The 25,582-nt window shown below is 42.8% G+C and overlaps 1 protein-coding gene across 1 annotated transcript in view; it reads right to left on the bottom strand.

The window, feature by feature from the left end:
• Positions 1-25,582, bottom strand: part of adamts3 (ADAM metallopeptidase with thrombospondin type 1 motif, 3) — a 487,969-nt gene that overhangs the window by 457,669 nt on the left and 4,718 nt on the right. The window contains exon 3 of the mRNA XM_061895958.1: positions 6,208-6,620. Within this exon, the coding sequence (XP_061751942.1) occupies positions 6,208-6,620 (413 nt within the window). The remainder of the gene's footprint in view (positions 1-6,207; positions 6,621-25,582) is intronic.

Here is a 25,582-nt window from a genome sequence, read left to right on the forward strand (position 1 = left end):
TATCCCCGTTTAAATAAGAAAATCTCATTTCAGTAGGCCTTTAAGATGTGTAGCAAAGCCTGTATTTTTTTCTTTTTTAGTTCTTTTTTTATTATTAAGCTGATGCCAGATGTTTGCTCACATATGGTGCTCATAAACAGGTTCTGGGGACACATGTTACAGTTACAGCATCATAAAAAAGCCACTTCTGTATAATAAGCTGCTATTAAGGCACTGTAAAATACATGTTTGTACAGCCAAAGAAACGCTCTTTTGTGCTCCATTTTAGTCCGTTTTTGAAAGCACACGTGGGAAGAGCGGCGGCGTGTCGTTCATGTGATGCTTGAAACACATTTCACGCAAAAGGAAAAACCCAAACAATACCCACTCGGGCTTCTTGTTGGTTTCAGTTTTCCTGGGAAGAATGGTAAAAATCTCCTCCCACACCATGGCTGTCACACACCGGCTCTCTCCCACGCTGGCTCTGTATGTTGCAAGGTAAAGGGAATGAAGTGCGGCATCTTTTGGTAATGTATGTGAAGGTCAGCAAGGGGGAGGACATGCTGGGAGTAATGGACCGTGGCTGACAGAAGTGCTAATGAATGGTTATTAAATGACCAAACACAAAAACCTTTAAAGACAACGTCCACTTCATTCATGCGATGCATTTCTTTTTGCACGGGCATTGACGCGAGATGCCTTTCTTTTTGTTCTTACATATAAACAAACCAATTACCGTATTTTTCGGACTATTTTAATTTTCATAGTTGCGACATGTACTTACGTGTGAAATTATTAAAAGCTTACTGAAATGAGATTTTCTTATTTAAACGGGGATAGCAGGTCCATTCTATGTGTCATACTTGATCATTTCGTGATATTGCCATATTTTTGCTGAAAAGATTTAGTAGAGAACATCGACGATAAAGTTCGCAACTTTTGGTCGCTAATAAAAAAGCCTTGCCATTACCGGAAGTAGCAGACGATGAGCGTGTGAGCTATTCAGACAGAGAAAGCAACAATTTCCACATTAATTTGAGCGAGAATGAAAGATTCGTGGATGAGGAAATTTAGAGTGAAGAACTAGAAAAAAAAAAAGGCGATTGCAGGGGGAGTGATTCAGGTGTTTTTAGACAAATTTACTAGGATAATTCTGGGAAATGCCTTATCTGCCTATTGTGTTGCTAGTGTTTTAGTGAGTTAAATAGTACCTGATAGCCAGAGGGGTGTGCCCACGGGTGTGTTGACGCCAGAGTCTCTGAGGGAAGTCACGAAGCTGCAGCAGGACAAAAGTTCCGCTGAGCTCCGGTAAGAGGCGACTTATTACCACAATTTTCTCCCAGAAAACTGACGATTGACATGTAGTCGGGATCCATGTTCGCTTGACCGCTCTGGTCCATAGTAAAGCTTCACCTCCGGGAACGGGGATAGCAGGTCCATTCTATGTCATACTTGATCATTTCGCGATATTGCCATATTTTTGCTGAAAAGATTTAGTAGAGAACATCGACGATAAAGTTCGCAACTTTTGGTCGCTAATAAAAAAGCCTTGCCATTACCGGAAGAAGCAGACGATGAGCGTGTGAGCTATTCAGACCGAGAAAACAACAATTTCCCCATTAATTTGAGCGAGAATGAAAGATTCGTGGATGAGGAAATTTAGAGTGAAGAACTAGAAAAAAAAAAAAGGCGATTGCAGTGGGAGTGATTCAGATGTTTTTAGACAAATTTACTAGGATAATTCTGGGAAATGCCTTATCTGCCTATTGTGTTGCTAGTGTTTTAGTGAGTTAAATAGTACCTGATAGTCAGAGGGGTGTGCCCACGGGCGTGTTGACGCCAGAGTCTCTGAGGGAAGTCACGAAGCTGCAGCAGGACAAAAGTTCCGCTGAACTCCGGTAAGAGGCGACTTATTACCACAATTTTCTCCCAGAAAACTGACGATTGACATGTAGTCGGGATCCATGTTCGCTTGACCGCTCTGGTCCATAGTAAAGCTTCACCTCCGGGAACGGGGAAAGCAGGTCCATTCTATGTGTCATACTCGATCATTTCGCGATATTGCCATATTTTTGCTGAAAGGATTTAGTAGAGAACATCGACGATAAAGTTTGCAACTTTTGGTCGCTCATAAAAAAGCCTATCCTGTACCGGAAGTAGAAGACGATGTGCATGTGACGTCACGGGTTGTAGGGCTTCTCACATCCTCACATTGTTTTTAATGTGAACCTCCAGCAGCAAGAGGTATTCTGACCGAGAAAGCGACAATTTCCCCATTAATTTGAGCGTGGATGAAAGATTCGCGGATGAGGAAATTTAGAGTGAAGGACTAGAAAAAAAAAGAAAAAAAATGGGTGATTGCAGTGGGAGTGATTCGGCTGTTTTTAGACACATTTACTAGGATAATTCTGGGAAATACCTTATCTGCCTATTGTGTTGCTAGTGTTTTAATGAGTTAAATAGTACCTGATAGTCAGAGGGGTGTGCCCACGAGTCTTTTGACGGCAGAGTCTAGGAGGGAAGTCACGAAGCTGCAGCAGGACAAAAGCTCCGCTGAGCTCTGGTAAGAGGCGACTTATTACCACAATTTTCTCACAGAAAACTGCCGGTTGACCCGAATTCCACCCAGACGATAATATTGGGGGCGTGCCTTCAAGGCACTTCCTTTGCGTGTCGGCCCAATCACATAATATCCACGGCTTTTCACACACACAAGTGAATGCAACGCATAGTTGGTCAGCAGTCATACAGGTCACACTGAGGGTGGCCGTATAAACAACTTTAACACTGTTATAAATATGCGCCACACGGTGAACCCACACCAAACAAGAATGACAAACACATTTTCGGAAGAACATCCGCACCGTAACACAACATAAACACAACAGAACAAATACACCCCCCGCTACTCCCAAACCCGCCCACCTCAACCTCCTCATGCTCTCTCAAGGAGAGCATGTCCCAAATTCCAAGCTGCTGTTTTAAGCCATGTTAAAAAAAAAGTATGCGCTTTGTGACTTCAATAATAAATATGGCAGTGCCATGTTGGCATTTTTTTTTCCCATAACTTGATTTATTTTGAAAGAACCTTGTTGCACTGTTTAATGCATCCAGCAGGGCATCACAACAAAATTACGAATAATAATGTGATAAATACACGACTGTGTATATCGGTATCGGTTGATATCGGAATCTGTAATTAAGAGTTGGACAATATCGGATATCTCTAATTGTACGTTAAAAGATTGCTTTAGTTATTACTTTCATTCTTCGGTTTAGAAACTTTCAGCAAAAATGAAATAAAGCTCCCTTGGATGGGCCAATGAACATTTTAGTTCAAACCCCGGCCAAGTCCTACTAAAGACTATAAAAATGGGACCCATTACCTCCTTGCTTGGCAATCACCAAAAGATTCCAGGGACCCGGCCACCGCTGCTGCTCACTGCTCCCCTCACCTCCCAGGGGGTGCACAAGGGTGATGGGTCAAATGCAGAGAATAATTTCACCACACCTAGTGTGTGTGTGACTATAATTGGTACTTTAACTTTGAGTGCTCCGATGTGTATTTTGAAAAAAAAATTGACATTTTAGTTGATTTTAGCGAGTTAAATAAAAAAAATCATTCTCGGGCGCGGCCACCGCTGCTGCTCACTGCTCCCCTCACCTCTCAGGAGGGTGATCAAGGGTGCTGGGTCAAATGCAGAGAATAATTTCACCACACCTAGTGTGTGTGTGACTATCATTGGTACTTTAACTTTAACTTTGAGTGGTTCGATGTGTATTTTGAAAAAATAAATTGACATTTTAGTTAATTTTAGCGAGTTAAATCACTGCTCACTGCTCCCCTCACCTCCCAGGGGGTGAACAAGGGGATGGGTCATATGCAGAGGACAAATTTCAGCACACCGAGTGTGTGTGTGACAATCTTTGGTACTTTAAATTCAACTAAGAGTGGTTCAATGTGTATTTTGAAAAAAAATTGACATTTTTGTTAATTTTAGCGAGATAAATCACCAAAAATGATTCCCGGGCGCAGCCACCGCTGCTGCTCACTGCTCCCCTCACCTCCCAGGGGGGTGAGCAAGGGTGATGGGTCAAATGCAGAGAATAATTTCACCACACCTAGTGTGTGTGTGACTATAATTGGTACTTTAACTTTGAGTGGTTCAATGTGTATTTAAAAAAAAAAAATTGTACATTTTAGTTGATTTTAGCGAGTTTAAATCACCAAAAATGATTACCGGGCGCGGCCACCGCTAATGCTCGCTGCTCCCCTCACCTCCCAGGGGGTGAACAAGGTGTTGGGTCATATGCAGAGGACACATTTCACCACACCTAGTGTGTGTGTGTGACTATGATTGGTATTTTTACTTTAACTTTGAGAAGTTCGATGTGTATCTAAAAAAAAATTGACAATTTAGTTGACTTTAGCTAGTTAAATCACCAAAAATTATTCCCGGGCGCGGCCACTGCTGCTGCTCACTGCTCCCCTCACCTCCCAGGGGGTGATCAAGGGTGATGGGTCAAATTCAGAGAATAATTTCACCACACCTAGTGTGTGTGTGACTATCATTGGTACTTTAACTTCAACTTTGAGTGGTTCGATGTGTATTTAGAAAAAAAAAAGACATTTTAGTTGATTTTAGCGAGTTAAATCACCAAAAATGATTCCCAGGCGCGGCCACCGCTGCTGCTCACTGCTCCCCTCACCTCCCAGGGGGTGAACAAGGGGATGGGTCATATGCATAGGACAAATTTCACCAAACTAGTGTGTATGTGACTATCATTGGTACTTTAACTTTGAATGGTTCAATGTGTATTTGAAAAAAAACATGGACAATTTAGTTGATTTTAGCGAGTTAAATCACCAAAAATGATTACCGGGCGCGGCCACTGCTGCAGCTCACTGCTCCCCTCACCTCCCAGGGGGTGAAAAAGGGGATGGGTCATATGCAGAGGACAAATTTCACCACACCTAGTGTGTGTGTGACTATCATTGGTACTTTAACTTTAACTTTAAGTGGTTTAATGTGTATTTTGAAAAAAAATGGACATTTTAGTTGATTTCAGCGATTTAAATCACCAAAAATTATTCCCGGGCGCAGCCACTGCTGCTGCTCACTGCTCCCCTCACCTCCCAGAGGGTGATCAACGGTGATTGGTCAAAAGCATAGAATAATTTCGACACACCTAGTGTGTGTGACTATAATTGGTACTTTAACTTTGAGTGGTTCAATGTGTATTTAAAAAAAAAATATTTACATTTTTGTTGATTTTAGTGAGTTTAAATCACCAAAAATAATTACCGGGCGCGGCCACTGCTGAAACCCACTGCTCCCCTCACCTCCAAGGGGGTGATCAAGGGTGATGGGTCAAATGCAGAGAATAATTTGTGTGTATGACTATAATTGGTACTTTAACTTTACCTCAACTTAAACGGCCCAAGAATGAATGGTCTTTAGTGTTTAGGAAAACACAATAAATTGTCCTCAACGTCAACAAATATGTCCGTTTCGCTGCTAATAAAATGTCTCCTTTCAGAAACTAATCCAAGCAAAGTCCAGTCTAAACCTCCATGCATTAGTGGGGAATCTACACAGGAATGTGTTTTACTGGCAAACATAAATCTGCACGATGTTACGTCCACTCGGTTGGTCGTATTGAGAATCGAGCCTAATGACGCAGAGCGCTTTCTGCCGCCGCTTCTTATCGCCGGCAATAGCAGGACCGTCCCGTTAAAATTCCGTAGAATTCCGACACAAAAGTGACAAAGCGGTTTTTCCTATCGGTTCCCGCTTTGACTGCTCCGCCATATTTCTGCACTGCAAAGATGAAGATATGGTGTTTAGTGCTGCGCCATCACCCGACTCCCGGAGCGGGGGCTTTGAAATTTGGGCGCGGGTCATTCCCGAAATACCACAGGAGTGTTTTATGAGTGCCGGTGGGGAGGTCCGGTTGGCCGAGGCACAAAGGACCACTCGAGTTTTATGTTGGGAAGAGGTTCTGGCTCCCGGGGGACGGGGGCCAGCCTCCTGGTTGGTGCGGCTGCTGAAGCGTGACAAAGTTCGGTACAAAAAGCTCCTCCATCCGTCAGCGGGGGGGGGGGGGGAATCTCGGAGAACAATGTGCTGTAAAAACGCTGACGTCAAAGAAAAGCTCGGCAACGTCCGAAGTTCCGGGCGCCTTGGTAAAGGTCACGTTTGTGAGGAAAAGAGGCGGAGGACTTACCAGTCCGTCGCAGTTGTTAATGGCAACCGAGGCCCCCGGGACGTCAGTGATGTCGCCGATGAACGTGCAGTCCGTGTTCAACAGCTCCCGGTGTAGGACCCACTCCATCCCGGCAGTCCGGTTCGCCGTTGCCTCGTAGCGGCTCCCGTTCCTCCAACCCGGCTCGTCGTGCCACTCCACCGTGGCGCCCGGCGCCACCAGGTGGCTGTTGGGGCGCAGGCGCAGGTGGAATTCCTTCCCGAAGGCGGTGATGTTGAAGAAAAGCTGCTGGTCCGTGGGCGTGGGCGTGGGCGCCTCCCGCCTGACCCGCTGCTTGTGCGCCGCCGACAGCAGGTGCGACAGGTAGCGTCCGCGGGAGTCGGTGCTGAAGGGCGTGACCAGGCCGTACTCCTTCAGCCTGCGAGTCAGCTGATCTGCAACACAATGTCTTCATCACACTCATTTTCATGGTGGGCCGTGTCGCAATTGGGGCTTGCCATTGGAGGGCCACAATAATAACGGAACGGGTCACATTAAATGGCGTAGCAAGCCACCTGAAATGATGTGGCGGGCCAGATTACATGATGTACCGGACCACATTAAACGACGTTGCCACACGTATAAATGAAGCGAAAGGCCACTATAAATGAAGTGGCGGACCACAATGATTGAAATAGTGGACCACGATAAATGAAGTGGCGGACCACAATAATTGAAATGGTGGACCACAATAAACGAAGTAGCAGACCATCAATAAATGAAGTGGCGGACCACAATAATTGAAATGGTGGACCACAATAAACGAGGATGGCGGACCAAAATTAATAAAGTGGCGGACCACAATAAAGGAAGTGGCGCACCACAATAATTGTAGTGGCGGACCACAATAATTGAAATGGTGGACCACAATAAATGAAGTGGCGGACCACAATAATTGAAATGGTGGACCACAATAAACGAAGTGGCGGACCACAATAAATGAAGTGGCGGACCACGATATTCGAATTGGCGGACCACAATAAATGAATTGGCGGACCACAATATTCGAAATGGTGGACACCACAATAACTGAAATGGTGGACCCCAATAAACGAAGTGGCGGACCACAATAAATGATGTGGCGGTCCACAATAATTGAAATGGTGGACCACAATAATTGAAGTGGCGGACCACAATAACTGAAATGGTGGACCACAATAAATGAAGTGGCGGACCACAATAAATGAAGTGGCGGACCAAAATAATTGAAATGGTGGACCACAATAAACGAAGTGGCGGACCACAATAAACGAAGTGGCGGACCACAATAAATGAAGTGGCGGACCACAATAATTGAAATGGTGGACCACAATAAATGATGTGGCGGTCCACAATAATTGAAATGGTGGACCACAATAATTGAAGTGGCGGACCACAATAACTGAAATGGTGGACCACAATAAATGAAGTGGCGGACCACAATAAATGAAGTGGGGGACCACAATAATTGAAATGGTGGACCACAATAAAAGAAGTGGCGGACCACAATAATTGAAATGGTGGACCACAATAAACAAAGTGACTGACCACAATAAATGAAGTAGCGGACCAAAATAATTGAAATGGTGGACCAAAATAAACGAAGTGGTGGACCACAATAAATGAAGTGGCGGACCACAATAATTGAAATGGTGGACCACAATAAACGAAGTAGCAGACCATCAATAAATGAAGTGGCGGACCACAATAATTGAAATGGTGGACCACAATAAACGAGGATGGCGGACCAAAATGAATAAAGTGGCGGACCACGATAAAGGAAGTGGCGCACCACAATAATTGTAGTGGCGGACCACAATAATTGAAATGTTGGACCACAATAAATGAACTGGCGGACCACAATAAATGAACTGGCGGACCACAATAATTGAAATGGTGGAACACAATAAACGAAGCGGCGGACCACAATAAATGAAGTGGCGGACCACGATATTCGAATTGGCGGACCACAATAAATGAATTGGCGGACCACAATATTCGAAATGGTGGACCACAATAAATGAAGTGGTGGACCACAATAACTGAAATGGTGGACCCCAATAAACGAAGTGGCGGACCACAATAAATGATGTGGCGGACCACAATAATTGAAATGGTGGACCACAATAATTGAAGTGGCGGACCACAATAACTGAAATGGTGGACCACAATAAATGAAATGGTGGACCACAAAAACGAAATGGCGGACCACAATAAATAAAGTGGCGGACCACAATAAACGAAGTGGCGGACCACAATAAATGAAGTGGCGGACCACAATAAACGAAGTAGCGGACCACAATAATTGAAATGGTGGACCACAATAAACGAAGTGGCGGACCACAATAAATGAAGTGGCGGACCACGATAATTGAAATGGCGGACCACAATAAACGAAGTGGCGGACCACGATAAATGAAGTGGCGGACCAAAATAATTGAAATGGTGGACCACAATAAACGAAGTGACGGACCACGATAAATGAAGTGGCGGACCAGAATTTAAATGGTGGACCATAATAAACGAAGTGGCGGACCACAATTAATGAAGTGGCGGACCACAATAATTTAAATGGTGGACCACAATTAATGAAGTGGCGGACCACAATAATTGAAATGGTGGACCACGATAAACGAAGTGGCGGACCACAATTGAAATGGTGAACCACAATACACGAAATGGCGGACCACAATAAATAAAGTGGCCGACCACAATAATTGAAATGGTGGACCACAATAAACGAAGTGGCGGACCACGATAAATGAAGTGGCGGACCAGAATTGAAATGGTGGACCACAATAAACGATGTGGCGGACCACGATAAACGAAGTAACGGACCACAATAAACGAAGTGGGAGACCACAATAAATGAAGTGGCGGACAATAATAATTGAAATGGTGGACCACAATAAACGAAGTGGCGGACCAAAATAATTGAAATGGTGGACCACAATAAACGAAGTGGCGGACCACAATAAACGAAGTGGCGGACCACAATAAACGAAGTGGCGGACCACAATAAATGAAGTGGCGGACCACAATAATTGAAATGGTGGACCACGATAAATGAAGTGGCGGACCACAATAATTGAAATGGTGGACCACAATAAACGAAGTGGCGGACCACAATAATTGAAGTGGCGGACCACAATAATTGAAATGGCGGACCACGATAAACGAAGTGGCGGACCACGATAATTGAAGTGGCGGACCACAATAATTGAAAAGGTGGACCACAATAAACGAAGTGGCAGACCACAATAAACGAAGTGGCGGACCACAATAATTGAAATGGTGGACCACAATAAACGAAGTGGCAGACCACAATAATTGAAATGGTGGACCACAATAAACGAAGTGGCGGACCACAATAAATGAAGTGGCGGACCACAATAATTGAAATGGTGGACCACAATAAACGAAGTGGCGGACCACAATAAATGAAGTGGCGGACCACAATAATTGAAATGGTGGACCACAATAAAGGAAGTGGCGGACCACAATAATTAAAATGGTGGACCACAATAAAGGAAGTGGCGGACCACAATAATTAAAATGGTGGACCACAATAAACGAAGTGGCGGACCACGATAAATGAAGTGGCGGACCAGAATTTAAATGGTGGACCACAATAAACAAAGTGGCGGACCACAATAAATGAAGTTGCGGACCACAATAATTGAAGTGGCGGACCACAATAAATGAAGTAGAAGTGAACTAATTAAATTGCGGTCGTGGTCAGATAGCGAAAAAAATCATTTCACACAAAGCCAAAATGCAGAAGAAAAGTCTCCACACAGTCATGCCAACTAGGTAGCCTTACACCCGTATTTATTTTTCAGGGACTTGGCAACCCTGCTGCAGCTATGGCATCATGTCAAATGTTTTTTTAACTCGTATAATTCACGGCGTGACTCAGGCTCCTCAAACATTAAAAAAACTATTTTGAGTCGACCCTGCCTGAGTTCACATGTTGTCATTAATTTATACAAAACCCAAAACCATTGAAGTTGGTAAATGGTAAATAAAAAGAGAATACAATGATTTGCAAATCCTTTTTCCATCATATATTCAATTGAATAGACTGCAAAGACAAGATATTTAGTGTCCGAAATAAAAACTTTTTTTTGTTGTTGCAAATAATCAAAAATTAAGAATTGCAACACATTGCAAAAAAGTAGTCACAGGGGAATTTTAACCAGTGTGTTACATGGCCTTTCCTTTTAACAACACTCATTAAACGTTTGGGAACTGAGGAGACACATTTTTTAAAGGGGAACATTATCACTAGCTTCAATATATACCTTGATGGTGCAGAAAAAAGACCATATATTTTTTTTAACCGATTTCCGAACTCTAAATGGGTGAATTTTGGCGAATTAAACGCCTTTCTGATTATCGCTCTTGTAGCGATGACGTCAGAACGTGACATCGCCGAGGTAACACAGCCGCCATTTTCATTTTCAACCCATTGTAAACATTGGGTCTCAGCTCTATTATTTTCCGTTTTTTCGACTATTTTTTGGAACCTTGGAGACATCATGCCTCGTCGGTGTGTTGTCGGAGGGTGTAACAACACTAACAGGGAGGGATTCAAGTTGCACCACTGGCCCGAAGATGCCAAAGTGTCTGCCGCCAGACCCCCGTTGAATATACCAAAGTGGCTCCACATTTTTACCGGCGATGCTAAGACAGACATGACACAGAGATGTATGGATAACCTGCAGATGCATTTGCAACGATAAATTCAACGAAATCACAAATGTGAGTTTTGTTGATGTTGACTTATTTGCTAATCAGACATATTTGGTCGCGGCGTGACTGCCAGCTAATCGATGCTAACATGCTACGCTAATCGACGCTAACATATTATTTACCGGCAGTGCTAAAGCAGACATGGCACAGAGATGTATCGATAACCTGCAGATGCATTTGTAACGATAAAGTCACAGTAATCACAAAGGTGAGTTTTGTTGATGTTGACTGCAGATGCATTTGCAACTATATTACGTTTCCTCCCACCCACATTTAATGCGAAACAAACACTTATCAATCGACGGATTTAAGTTGCTCCAGTGTCAAGAGATGCGAAAGTCCTGACCGTTTGGTCCGCACATTTTACCGGCGATGCTAACGCAGCTATTCGGCCATGCTATGGCTATGAATAGCGTCAATAGCTATTCGCTCAATAGCTTCAGTTTCTTCTTCAATACTTTCATACTCCAACCATCTGTTTTAATACATGCGTAATCTGTTGAATCGCTTAAGCCGCTGAAATCCGAGTCTGAATCCGAGCTAATGTCGCTATATCTTGCTGTGCAATAGTATTCGCCATTGTTTGTTTACATTGGCAGCACTGTATGACGTCACAAGAAAACGAACAGTGTCTTCGCAGAGAGCAAAAAAAAGGCACTTTGAAGCTTTTTTTAGGGATATTCGGAAACCGGTAGAATTTTAAAAAAAAATTCAAAATATACAACATGCCACTGGGAACTGATTTTTATTGTTTTTAACCCTTTTGAAATCGTGATAATGTTCCCCTTTAAGCTTTTCAGGTGGAATTATTTCCCATTCTTGCTTGATGTACAGCTTAAGTTGTTCAACAGTCTTTGTTCTGATATTTTAGGCATCATATTGCACCACACATTCTCAATTGGAGGCAGGTCTGTTGACTTGTCAAGTTGATTGCTATTCTGAATGTTGCTGGGCCGGGTTTGGTTTTGGAGTCCAAACCCTGAACCACTAATCCACCTACTAAATGGTTAGCGTGTCCGCCCTGAGATCGGTAGGTTGTGAGTTCAAACCCCGACTGAGTCATACCAAAGACTGTAAAAATAGGACCCGTTACCTCCCTGATTGGCACTCAGCATCAAGGGATGAAATTGGGGGTTAAATCACAAAAAAATTATTCCCGGGCGCGGCCACCGCTGCTGCTCACTGCTCCCCTCACCTTCCAGGGGGTGAAAGGGTGATGGGTCAAATGCAGAGGACAGATTTCACCACACTTGGTGACATTAATAGGTACTTGGGGCGTTATAGCTCTGCTGGTAGAGTGGCCGTGCCAGCAACTTGAGGGTTCCGGGTTCGATCCCCGCTTCTGCCATCCTAGTCACTGCCGTTGTGTCCTTGGGCAAGACACTTTACCCACCTGCTCCCAGTGCCACCCACACTGGTTTCAATGTAACTTAGACATTGGGTTTTCACGACTTTGAGTCACTAGAGAAGTGAAGTGAATTATATTTATATAGCGCTTTTTCTCTAGTGACTCAAAGCGCTTTACATAGTGAAACCCAATATCTAAGTTACATTCAAACCAGTGTGTGTGGCACTGGGAGCAGGTGGGTAAAGTGGCTTGCCCAAGGACACAACGGCAGTGACTAGGATGGCGGAAGCGGGAATCGAACCTGCAACCCTCAAGTTGCTGACACGGCCACTCTACCAACCGAGCTAAAAGTACTATATAAATATAATTCACCTCACTTTAACTTGGACTGACTTTAACTGAAGTTCCTGCAGTCCTGGGTTCAAATCCAGGCTCGGGATCTTTCTGTGTGGAGTTTGCATGTTCTCCCCGTGACTGCGTGGGTTCCCTCCGGGTACTCCGGCTTCCTCCCACTTCCAAAGACATGCACCTGGGGATAGGTTGATTGGCAACACTAAATTGGCCCTAGTGTGTGAATGTGAGTGTGAATGTTGTCTGTCTATCTGTGTCGGCCCTGCGATGAGGTGGCGACTTGTCCAGGGTGTACCCCGCCTTCCGCCCGATTGTAGCTGAGATAGGCGCCAGCGCCCCCCGCGACCCCAAAAGGGAATAAGCGGTAGAAAATGGATGGATGGATGGATGGATATTGTGTATTATTTGGTTGGACTAATTAATTAAAAAAAAATAATAATAATAATAATTGATTGTAGCTGAGATAGGCGCCAGCGCCCCCAAAAGGGAATAAGCGGTAGAAAATGGATGGATGGATGGATTGATTGGCAACACTAAATGGGCCTTAGTGTGTGAATGCGTGAATGTTGTCTGTCTATTTGTGTTGGCCCTGCGATGAGGTGGCGACTTGTCCAGGGTGTACCCCGCCTTCCGCCTGATTGTAGCTGAGATAGGCGCCAGCGCCCCCCGCAACCCCAAAAGGGAATAAGCGGTAGAAAATGGATGGATGGATGGATATTGTGTATTATTTGGTTGGACTAATTAATTAAAAAAAAAATAATAATAATAATAATAATTGATTGTAGCTGAGATAGGCGCCAGCGCCCCCAAAAGGGAATAAGCGGTAGAAAATGGATGGATGGATGGATAATAATAAAAATGAAAAATAAAAAAAACTAGGAAATGTTGGCGAAAATGTCCATGAAAATACAAAATCATACGGAAAAAAAAAAACATCGGTAAAAAACTGTATTTTTTCCCGCCACTTTGCTTTCAGTGCGTCTCTGTAAAATGCTGTGGGAAAAAAATCCTACACTTGTACTCTCCGCTGTGCGAGTGGGAGAAAAACACACCGCCGCGTTCACGTTGTTGAAAGCGCCCTTGCACACAATCGCTAGTGGAGCCACTTATTTTTTTTACAATATAATTTTTACAATTTTTTACAATATAACATGCATCCATAAACGTGGACGCAAGTGAAAAAGTGCAATTTATTTATCTGTACAGTAATTTATTTATTTATTAATATTTATTTATTTATTATATATATATATATATATATATATTTATGTAGGTGTGGGAAAAAATCACAAGACTACTTCATCTCTACAGATCTGTTTCATGAGGGGTTCCCTCAATCATCAGGAGATTTTAATGGAAGCATTCACATACAATGGTTTATATAGAGCACAGAGTGGGTGGGTACAAGCAGGCGTAGGGTGTGGTGATTGGCTCATGTGTTACCTAGGAGGTGTTTCCGCCTGTGGCGGCATGTTGAAATGATTTCACTGCGCTTGTTGAGGGATGATAGCTCTGGATGATATATAATAAACAGTTTCTCTTTTAAGCATAAGTTGCATCTTTTATTACCACTGTTGTAAGGTGTGCTGGATGCAAGAATTTGCCATGTTATTGAATATTCAACATTATTGTCTTTGAGGTTCCAAATGTGTTTGCTGAGTTCTGTAGAATTCTGCAAAGTCTGGTTTCTAAAGGAGGCGTTGTGATTATTCCATCTTGTTTTGAACGTTCCTTCGGTTAATCCTACGTACGTGTCGGATGTGTTAATGTCCTTGCGTATTACCTTTGCTTGGTAAACGACTGATGTCTGTAAGCACCCTCCGTTGAGAGGGCAATCAGGTTTCTTGCGACAGTTACATTCATTATTGGTTTCAGAGTCGTTTAGTCTGGGGGTATGCAGTCCTTTTGCAATTGCTTTGTTGTGGTTTGAAATGATTTGTTGTATGTTATTCATACAGCTGTAGCTCAATTTAATGTTGTTCTTGTTGAATATTTTTCTTAGGGTGTTGCCTTTGGGGAAGTGTTTGTCGATCAGAGTGAGGAACTTGCGGCCGATGTTGGTTGAGACGTCTTTGCTGAATGGCGGATTGTACCAGTTCGCAAGTTCCTCACTCTGATCGACAAACACTTCCCCAAAGGCAACACCCTAAGAAAAATATTCAACAAGAACAACATTAAATTGAGCTACAGCTGTATGAATAACATGCAACAAATCATTTCAAACCACAACAAAGCAATTGCAAAAGGACTGCCCACCCCCAGACTAAACGACTCTGAAACCAATAATGAATGTAACTGTCGCAAGAAACCTGATTGCCCTCTCAACGGAAGGTGCTTACAGACATCAGTCGTTTACCAAGCAAAGGTAATACGCAAGGACATTAACACATCCGACACGTACGTAGGATTAACCGAAGGAACGTTCAAAACAAGATGGAATAATCACAAAGCCTCCTTTAGAAACCAGACTTTGCAGAATTCTACCGAACTCAGCAAACACATTTGGAACCTCAAAGACAATAATGTTGAATATTCAATAACATGGCAAATTCTTGCATCCAGCACACCTTACAACAGTGGTAATAAAAGATGCAACTTATGCTTAAAAGAGAAACTGTTTATTATATATCATCCAGAGCTATCATCCCTCAACAAGCGCAGTGAAATCATTTCAACATGCCGCCACAGGCGGAAACACCTCCTAGGTAACACATGAGCCAATCACCACACCCTACGCCTGCTTGTACCCACCCACTCTGTGCCCTATATAAACCATTGTATGTGAATGCTTCCATTAAAATCTCCTGATGATTGAGGGAACCCCTCATGAAACAGATCTGTAGAGATGAAGTAGTCTTGTGATTTTTTCCCACACCTACATATTGCGCTCTACCACGGTATCGAGCACTATTCTCCGGATAATCCAATCAAGACATATATATATATTTATATATTATTTATATATATTTACTTAATTATAAATGCACCTTATTGCTTTATTTATCCTGCACTACCATGAGCTTATGAACAAAAAAATCTTGTTCTTATCCGTGTTGTACAGTTCAAATTTGAATGACAATAAAAAGGAAGTCTAACTCTTTTGTCATCTCGCGGAAAGAACATTCCGCCAAGCGCCCCACAACAAAGCCGCGGCCACGACGACAGTCTATTCAATTCCCGGATGACCTCAGCAGTTTCGGGAATTTGTGCGTCCTTTTTTTAAAACGCTCATTTTTCTAGAGGCGGACGTTTCAAAAATGCGGCGGCGGTGAGAAAAGGCGAAGGATGCTTTGGAGGCCTTTGTAATTTGGGACTGGCAAAACAGGTGTCGGCGCTGGAACCAAACACTGCACGTCGGAGGAAGAGGAACATTGACATTAAAAAAAAAATAAATAAAAAAACGACTCAAACAGGAACGTGTCACATCTGGTTTGGAATATCAAAGCCATTTTATGTCGAAAATAACAGGCTGGATTGTACTCTTTCATTCTTCCCCAATGGTTGTACATACAGATGTGGTTTTTGCTCGTCGGTTAGACAAAAACATTCCAACCTGCGGCTTGGAAGGTCGTGGCGTTCAGAAGGGAAAACAACCGAGTTCCAAAAGGGGTCAGTCTTCCAATTTGTCAAATTGAGAGCAATTAATGGAGGGGTCGTTTTACTGTAGACATACTAAATTGCCAAAAGTATTTGACTCACATATGAACTTAAAGTGTCACCCCATTCCTAACCCGTAAGCTTCAATATGTCGTCGTTCCACCTTTTGCAGCTATTACAGCTTCATCTCTACTAGGAAGGCTGTCCACAAGGTTGCGGAGTGTGTTTTCCAAAAGCGCATTGGTGAGGTCATTCAGTCTATGTTCTAATTCATCCCAAAGGTGTTCAGGTCAGGACTCTGTGCAGGCCAGTCAAGTTCATCCATGTGATGTAACGTAACTAGGGATGCACCGATTAATCGGTAACCGAATATATTCGGCCGAATATGGCAAAAAAAGCCACATTCGGCCTTCGGTGGAATGAGTTAAAAACAAGACCGAATAGTGGCGTGTGACGCAATTTTTTTGACGCGGTGACGCAATCAACCAACGTGCAGTGACGCGGTGACGTTGGGATATGTTGTGTACCTGTTTAAGTGTATGAGGTTACAAGCACACACTTAATTGAGATTTACTTGAGCTTTCTGTTTACATTATTAGCATATCTACTGTGGCTAAGCAGACTTTTGCCAAAAGGACAATAATTCATTTGTTGTGGGTTTATCCACTTTAATGCACTTTATTTTTTTTTGGAATGCATGTTTTGTTTGAAGGCCTAATATAAATGAAAAACTTTGTGCTTTTTTTGAAAAGCAAAGGCTACTGGAATATTAAAACAATGTCAATATTCAATAAAAAAATTTACTTTATTTGAAAAACATGTCTGAATATTTATTCTAGGCTATTTATGCAATATTAAAAAATTGTGAAAAACTGCATTCATTATTCGGTATTCGGCCAAGCGTTTAAATTTTATTCGGCTTCGGCCACAAATTTTCAATTCGGTGCATCCCTAAATGTAACGTATTATTTTTGGGTCTCCCTATGTCTGGGGCAATAAAAAATTACAGTTGGTACAAAATGCGGGGTGGCCCTGCGATGAGTTGGCGACTTGTCCAGGGTGTACCCCGCCTTCCGCCCGATTGTAGCTGAGATAGGCGCCAGCGCCCCCCGCGACCCCAAAAGGGAATAAGCGGTAGAAATGGATGGATGGATGGATGGATGGATGGACAAAATGCGGCTGCTAGACTTTTGACAAGAACAAAAAAGTTTGATCACATTACGCCTGTACTGGCTCACCTGCATTAGCTTAAGATGTGACTTTAAGGTTTTACTACTTACGTATAAAATACTACACGGTCTAGCTCCATCCTATCTTGCCGATTGTATTGTACCATATGTCCCGGCAAGAAATCTGCCTTCAAAGAACTCCGGCTTATTAGTGATTCCCAGAGCCCAAAAAAAGTCTGCGGGCTATAGAGCGTTTTCTATTCGGGCTCCAGTACTCTGGAATGCCCTCCCGGTAACAGTTAAAGATGCTACCTCAGTCTCACCTTAAAACTCATTGTAGCCTTTAAATAGACCCCTTTTTTAGACCAGTTGATCTGCCCTTTCTTTTCTTTTTCTCCTCTGCCCCCCTTTCCCTTATGGAGGGGCGGCGGTCGTTATGGACCTGGCTTTGTGCACTGCTGGGGGGGTTGAAGTCATTCTCATCGACATCCCACTGGGTTAGGAGTTTTTCCTTGCCCTTATGTGGGCGCTGATCTGCGGATGTCGTAGTGACTTGTGCAGCCCTTTGAGACACTTGTGATTAAGGGCTATATGAATAAACATTGATTTATTGATTGAAGGCTAATCAGTAGCATGTCAATAATAGCAAAGCCAATGTATATTAGCATCAAGCTAAAGCATTTTTAGTGAAGTGGAGCTTTGCTTAATTTACGTCGGGAGCGTTTTTTTTCAGAACATTTCTTTGTCTCCACTGAAAATTGCAACATTTCCTAGAGGTGGTTGGGCTAAATCGCTCTCGGTGCTGCTGAAGTGATCGCCGACTGGGACTTGGGACCGTTTTATTTTACGTGAATCGGTGGGATTTGGTTTGATTCGGTAACCCAGTCCCAGTTGTTATTTTTAGGGGTGTCCCGATACAACTTTTTCACCGATATAGATCCAATAAGCCGGAATCATACATGCTTGTATTGTTTTGTAGTGTGCAATATTCCGAGTCCATGGTTCTCGCCCCGAAAAGGGTGGCGTGCCATCTCCGGGTCAGGGAGGAGACCCTGCCCCAAGTGGAGGAGTTCAAGTACCTCGGAGTCTTGTTCACGAGTGAGGGAACAAGCCTGGAACTGTGGACCAGCTCTATACTCTCGGCAGGGTTCTTGAGGGTGCATGGGAGTTTGCCCAACCAGTCTACATGTGCTTTGTGGACTTGGAGAAGGCATTCGACCGTGTCCCTCGGGAAGTCCTGTGGGGAGTGCTCAGAGAGTATGGGGTATCGGACTGTCTGATTGTGGCGGTCCGTTTCCTGTACGATCAGTGCCAGAGCTTGGTCCGCATTGCCGGCAGTAAGTCGGACAGGTTTCCAGTGAGGGTTGGACTCCGCCAAGGCTGTCCTTTGTCACCGATTCTGTTCATAACTTTTATGGACAGAATTTCTAGGCGCAGTCAGGGCATTAAGGGGAACTGGTTTGGTGGCTAGCTAGATGATGTGGTTCTGATGGCTTCATCTGGCCAGGATCTTCAGCTCTCACTGGATCGGTTCGCAGCTGAGTGTGAACCGACTAGGATGAGAATCAGCACCTCCAAGTCCGAGTCCATGGTTCTCGCCCGGAAAAGGGTGGAGTGCCATCTCCGGGTTGGGGAGGAGACCCTGCCCCAAGTGGAGGAGTTCAAATACCTCGGAGTCTTGTTCATTAGTGAGGGAAGAGTTGATCGTGAGATCGACAGGCGGATCGGTGCGGCGTCTTCAGTACTGCGGACGCTGTATCGATCCGTTATGGTGAAGAAGGAACTGAGCTGAAAGGCAAAGCCCTTAATTTACCCATCCTCACCTATGCTCATGAGCTTTGGGTTATGACCGAAAGGACAAGATCACGGGTACAAGCGACCAAAACGAGTTTCCGCCGCCGGATTGCGGGGCTCTCCCTTAGAGATAGGGTGAGAAGCTCTGTCATCCGGGAGGGCCTCAAACTAAAGCCGCTGCTCCTCCACATGGAGAGGAGCCAGATGAGGTGGTTCGGGCATCTGGTCAGGATGCCACCCGAACGTCTCCCTCGGGAGGTGTTTAGGGCATGTCCGACCGGTAGGAGGCCACGGGGAAGACCCAGGACATGTTGGAAAGACTGTCTTCCAGCTGGCCTAGCAACGCCTCGGGATCCCTGAGCTGGACCAACTGGCTTGGTGAGAGGAAAGTCTGGGCTTCCCTGCTTAGGCTGCTGCCCCCGCGACCCAACCTCGGATGAGTGGAAGAAGATGGATGGATGTGCAATATTAGAAAAGGTTTGATTAACTAACCTTTTTATTACTGACTGTTTTACGAATACACACCATTTTGCCATTTTAGATCGGATTTAAGGCTTCACGGTGGCAGAGGGGTTAGTGCGTCTGCCTCACAATACGAAGGTCCTGCAGTCCTGGGTTCAAATCCAGGCTCGGGATCTTTCTGTGTGGAGTTTGCATGTTCTCCCCGTGAATGCGTGGGTTCCCTCCGGGTACTCCGGCTTCCTCCCACTTCCAAAGACATGCACCTGGGGATAGGTTGATTGGCAACACTAAAATTGGCCCTAGTGTGTGAATGTGAGTGTGAATGTTGTCCGTCTATATGTGTTGGCCCTGCGATGAGGTGGCGACTTGTCCAGGGTGTACCCCGCCTTCCGCCCGATTGTAGCTGAGATAGGCGCCAGCGCCCCCCACGACCCCGAAAGGGAATAAGCGGTAGAAAATGGATGGATGTCTGGAACGGACTTATACCATCTTAAATTGAAATGGAGTGGCAACTGGTCTTTTGGCGACATCTTATAGCCACAACAATCGACTACGTTAAGCGCATGAAGCAGTTTTTGATTGATTGAAACTTTTATTAGTAGATTGCACAGTACAGTACATATTCCGTACAATTGACCACCTAATGGTAACACCCCAATACGTTTTTCAACTTGTTTAAATCGGGGTCCACGTTAAACAATTCAAGAGGAACCAAAGACATATCCCCGTCAGGGAATCGAACCCTGACAGGCACAGATACTGACCACTATACTAACGAGGACTGTAGGCTAGTAGTAAGTCGAAAGACGCAGACCCGTTTGTTCCTAGATCATATTTGCCATATGTGCAACTATAATTATTACTATAAATATTAGGCTAAGTTGCGCGGCTAAATTATGTCCATACGCAGTGTGAAGCCGCAACAATGTAAGGATGTAGTGATAAAATGCCCATATAACTGTTCCTAAAGACCTACTGAAACCCACTACTACCCACCACGCAGTCTGATAGTTTATATATCAATGATGAAATATTAACATTACAACACATGCCAATACGGCCTTTTTAGTTTACTAAATTACAATCTTTAATTTCCCGCGAGATATCCTATTGAAAATGTCACGGACTGTCAGGAAATATTAGCTCAGCACCACTCACGGCTAAAAGTCGTCTGCTTTGATCGCATAATTACACAGTATTTTGGACATCTGTGTTGCTGAATCTTTTTGCAATTTGTTCATTTAATAATGGAGACTATAAAGAACAATGCTGTTGGTGGAAAAGGGTGGATTGCAGCTGTCTTTGGCACCGAGACAACCTTTAACACAGAGCGGTCAAGCGAACATGTTTCTCTACGTCAACCGGCATGTTTCAGGATGGGAAAATTGTGATGTATATCTTACCGGAGACATCATTGGATTATTCGTCCTCCTGCAGTAGCTGTTTAAAAGGCAGCTGTGAGCTTGGCTCCTCGGCTTCTCTCTGAGACACTGCGTGTTCACCGCAGCCATCCGACCTCGAGGTATGTCTTTACAATCTCACTAAAACACTATCAAAACAATAAGCAGATAAGGGATCTTCCAGAATTATCCTAGTATATGTGTCTATTTACATCTGAAACGCTCACACTTCCGCCGCCCAGAGCTGTCGCTTTTTATTTTATTTTATTTTTTTTCTAGTCCTTCGCTATCAATATCATCATCCACAAATCTTTCATCCTCGCTCAAATGGGGAAATTGTCGTTTTCTCGGTCCGAATAGCTCTTGCCGCTGGAGGCTCCCATTATAAACAATGTGAGGACGTGAGGAGCCCTCACCCTCGTGACGTCATCGTCTGCGACTTCCGGTAAAGGCAAGGCTTTTTTATCAGCACTAAAAGTTGCGAACTTTATCGTCCATATTCTCTACTAAATCCTTTCAGCAAAAATCACAAAATGATCAAGTATGACACATAGAATGGACCTGCTATCTCCATTTAAATAAGAAAATCTAATTTCAGTAGGCCTTTCTAAATTACAATTACAAATTACAATTGTGCTCATTGAAGTTCAATACTTGCGACAACAGGAAGTGACATCACGCAAACCGGAAGTGCAACCCCATTATTAATATAAAAAAAACTTTAAAAACTTTAACATAACTTAAATAACATAATATTTACCTTAATTTAAAATGTATTACTGTTAAAAAGTACAATTATAGTCGCGCTTTGTTATTAAAATCAAGCTTATTCGCCGGGGAGGTAAGCTAGCGTGCTAACGGCTAGCTAGCTAGCTCAGATGCTAACATGAATAAAAGAGACATACAAGTATTTTATCGACAAAGCCCAAACTAAACTTAATAAACTCAACACCGCCTCAGCAACTAAGATATTCAACTTACAGACTGTGCTCTCTTGGAAACAAAAATGTAGCAGAGAATGGCCATTCTTGCGACAACAGGAAGTGACATCACGCAAACCGGAAGTTCCGCCCCATTATCATTATTATTCCAAAATAAAACTCTCCTAAAACTTTAACATAACTTAAATGACATCATTTTTTACCTTAATTCAAAAGTGCCCTATTATGGAAAACAACTTTTATTAAAAATGCGTAAAATACTAAATAATGAAAAAATACTTTAGAAAAAAATTGAAGTGAAGTGACTTATATTTATATAGCGCTTTTCTCTAGTGACTCTAAGCACTTTTACATAGTGAAACCCAATATCTAAGTTACATTGAAACCAGTGTGGGTGGCACTGGGAGCAGGTGGGTAAAGTGTCTTGCCCAAGGACACAATGGCAGTAACTAGGATGGCAGAAGCGGGAATCGAACCTGGAATCCTCAAGTTGCTGGCATGGCCGCTCTACCGACCAAGCTATACCGCCCCTTACCAAGGAACAAAAAAGCTTTGTGTGATTATTGATGGATGCCAGCTACTGTAGTCTGGCTGTGTAAACCTCGTGTCCTGGTACCTTAAGAGCTGTGCTGGACAATGAGTTGACAGAATCAGAGTCTTTATGGCCATTGTTGTGAGTATGACAAAATTGTGTGCAACCTTTTCAAGGTGTTTTAAATGATAATAAAATAGAAACAAATCTAAAATTAGTCCAAGGCTTTTTAGCTCATTAGCTAGCGCTGCTCGACTTAACTCTCAATTTTGCGCAGAATGACCCCTGTCTTATTTTTTGTTTATATTTGACTTTAAATTGGACGTTTTGCTGCTTCCTGGCAATTTCACGCCCAGACGCCTTAAGAGCTGCGCTGGACAATGAGTGGACAAAAATCACAATCTTTATTGCTATTGTAGCAAGTATAACAACATTATGTGCAACCTACTCAGTGTTTTTTAAGTAATAAAACAAGAAAATACATTTTAGCTCATTAGCTAGCGCTGCTCGACCTAAACCTCCCATCCTGACGCCTTAAGAGCTGTGCTGGACAATGAGTTGACAGAATCAGAATCTTTATTGCCATTGTAGCGAGTATGAAAAAACTGTGTGCAACCTATTCAGAGGATTTAAAAAAAAATAAATTAATAAAAACAAAAAAATAGTTCCGGGCCTTTAGCTCACGAGCTAGCGCTGTTCAAATTAAACCTCTTTTCCTGATGCCTTAGGAGCTGCGCTGGACAATGAGCGGACAAAAATCACAATCTTTATTGCTATTGTAGCAAGTATAACAACATTATGTGCAACCTCTTCAGTGCCTTTTAAGTAATAAAACAAGAAAATACATTTTAGCTCATTAGCCATCGCTGCTCGACCTAAACCTCCCACCCTGACACCTTTGGAGCTGTGCTGGACAATGAGTTGACAGAATCAGAATCTTTATTGTCATTGTAGTGAGTATGAAAAATTGTGTGCAACCTATTCAGAGGATTTAAAAAAAATAAATTAATAAAAACAGAAAAATAGGTCCGAACTTTTAGCTCACTAGCTAGCGCTGCTCAACTTGAAACTCACGTCCTGACGCCTTAGGAGCTGCGTTGGACAATGAGTGGAAAAAAATCACAATCTGTATTGCTATTGTACTGAGTATAACAAAATGATGTGTAACCTACTCAGTGCCTTTAAAGTAAAAAAAACAAAAAAAGACAAATAGAAAATTAGTCCCGGGCTTATAGCTCATTAGCTAGCGCTGCTCGACTCAAATCTCAATCTCAATTTGGCGCAGGTTGACCCTTGTCATATTTTTTTGTTTATATTTGACAGACGTACTTTAAATTGGACGTTTTGCAACTTCCTGGCAACTTCATATCCAGACGCCTTAAGAGCTGCGCTGGACAATGAGTGTACAGAATCACAATCCCTATTGTTATTGTAACGAGTATGTCAAAATTATGTGCAACCTACAATGTGCCTTTTAAATAAAAATAATTCAAAAAAACAAATAGAAAATTAGTCCCGGGCCTTCAGCTCATTAGCTAGCGCTGCTCGACTTAACTACAATATTCGATAGAAGTACTTTAAATTGGACGTTTTGCAACTTTCTGGCAACTACACGTCCAGACGCCTTAAGAGCTGCGCTAGACAATGAGTGGACACAATCACAATCTGTATTGTTATTGTAGTCAGTATGTCAAAATTATGTGCAACTTAGTCTGTGCCTTTTAAGTAATAAAACAAAAAAAGACATTTTAGCTCATTAGCTAATGCTGCTCGACTTAAACCTCACCTCCTGGCGCCTTAGGAGCTGTGCTGGACGATTATGTCAAAATGATGTGCAACCTACTCTGTGCCTTTTAAGTAAAAAACAAAAAAAAGACAGATAGAAAATTAGTCCCGGGCCTTTAGCTCATCATCTAGTGCTGGTCAAATTGAACCTCACGTCCCGACGCCTTAGGAGCTGTGCTGGACAATGAGTTGACAGAATCAGAATCTTTATTGTCATTGTAGTAAGTATGACAAAATTGTGTGCAAGCTATTCAGGGAATTTTAAATAAAATAACAATAAAAACAAATCTAAAATTAGTCCAAAGCTTTTTAGCTCATTAGCTAGCGCTGCTCAACTTAACTCTCAATTTGGCGCTGATTGACCCCTGTAATATTTTTTGGGTTTATATTTGACAGAAGTACTTTAAATTGAACCTTTTGCAACTTCCTGGCAACTACATGTCCAGACGCCTTAAGAGCTGCGCTGGACAATGAGTGAACAGAATCACAATACCTATTGTTATTGTAACGATTATGTCGAAATTATGTGCAACCTACTCTGTGCCTTTTAAGTAATAAAACAAAAAAAGACATTTTAGCTCATTTAGCTCATCATCTAGTGCTGGTCAAATTGAACCTCACGTCCCGACGCCCTAGGAGCTGTGCTGGACAATGAGTTGACAGAATCAGAATCTTTATTGTCATTGTAGTAAGTATGACAAAATTGTGTGTAAGCTATTCAGAGCATTTTAAATAAAAATAACAATAAAAACAAATCTAAAATTAGTCCAAGGCTTTTTAGCTCATTAGCTAGCGCTGCTCAACTTAACTCTCAATTTGGCGCAGGATGACCCCTGTCATATTTTTTGTGTATATTTGACAGAAGTACTTTAAATTGGACTTTTTGCAACTTCCTGGCAACGACACGTCCAGACGCCTTAAGAGCTGCGCTGGACAATGAGTGAACAGAATCACAATACCTATTGTTATTGTAACGATTATGTCAAAATTATGTGCAACCTACTCTGTACCTTTTAAGTAATAAAACAAAAAAAAGACATTTTAGCTCATTTAGCTCATCATCTAGTGCTGGTCAAATTGAACATCATGTCCCGACGCCTTAGGAGCTGTGCTGGACAATGAGTTGACAGAATCAGAATCTTTATAGTCAATGTAGTAAGTATGACAAAATTGTGTGCAAGCTATTCAGGGCATTTTAAATAAAAATAACAATAAAAACAAATCGAAAATGAGTCCAAGGCTTT

Source organism: Nerophis ophidion, linkage group LG01 (genome assembly GCF_033978795.1).
Source record: "Nerophis ophidion isolate RoL-2023_Sa linkage group LG01, RoL_Noph_v1.0, whole genome shotgun sequence".
Lineage (NCBI taxonomy): Eukaryota > Metazoa > Chordata > Actinopteri > Syngnathiformes > Syngnathidae > Nerophis > Nerophis ophidion.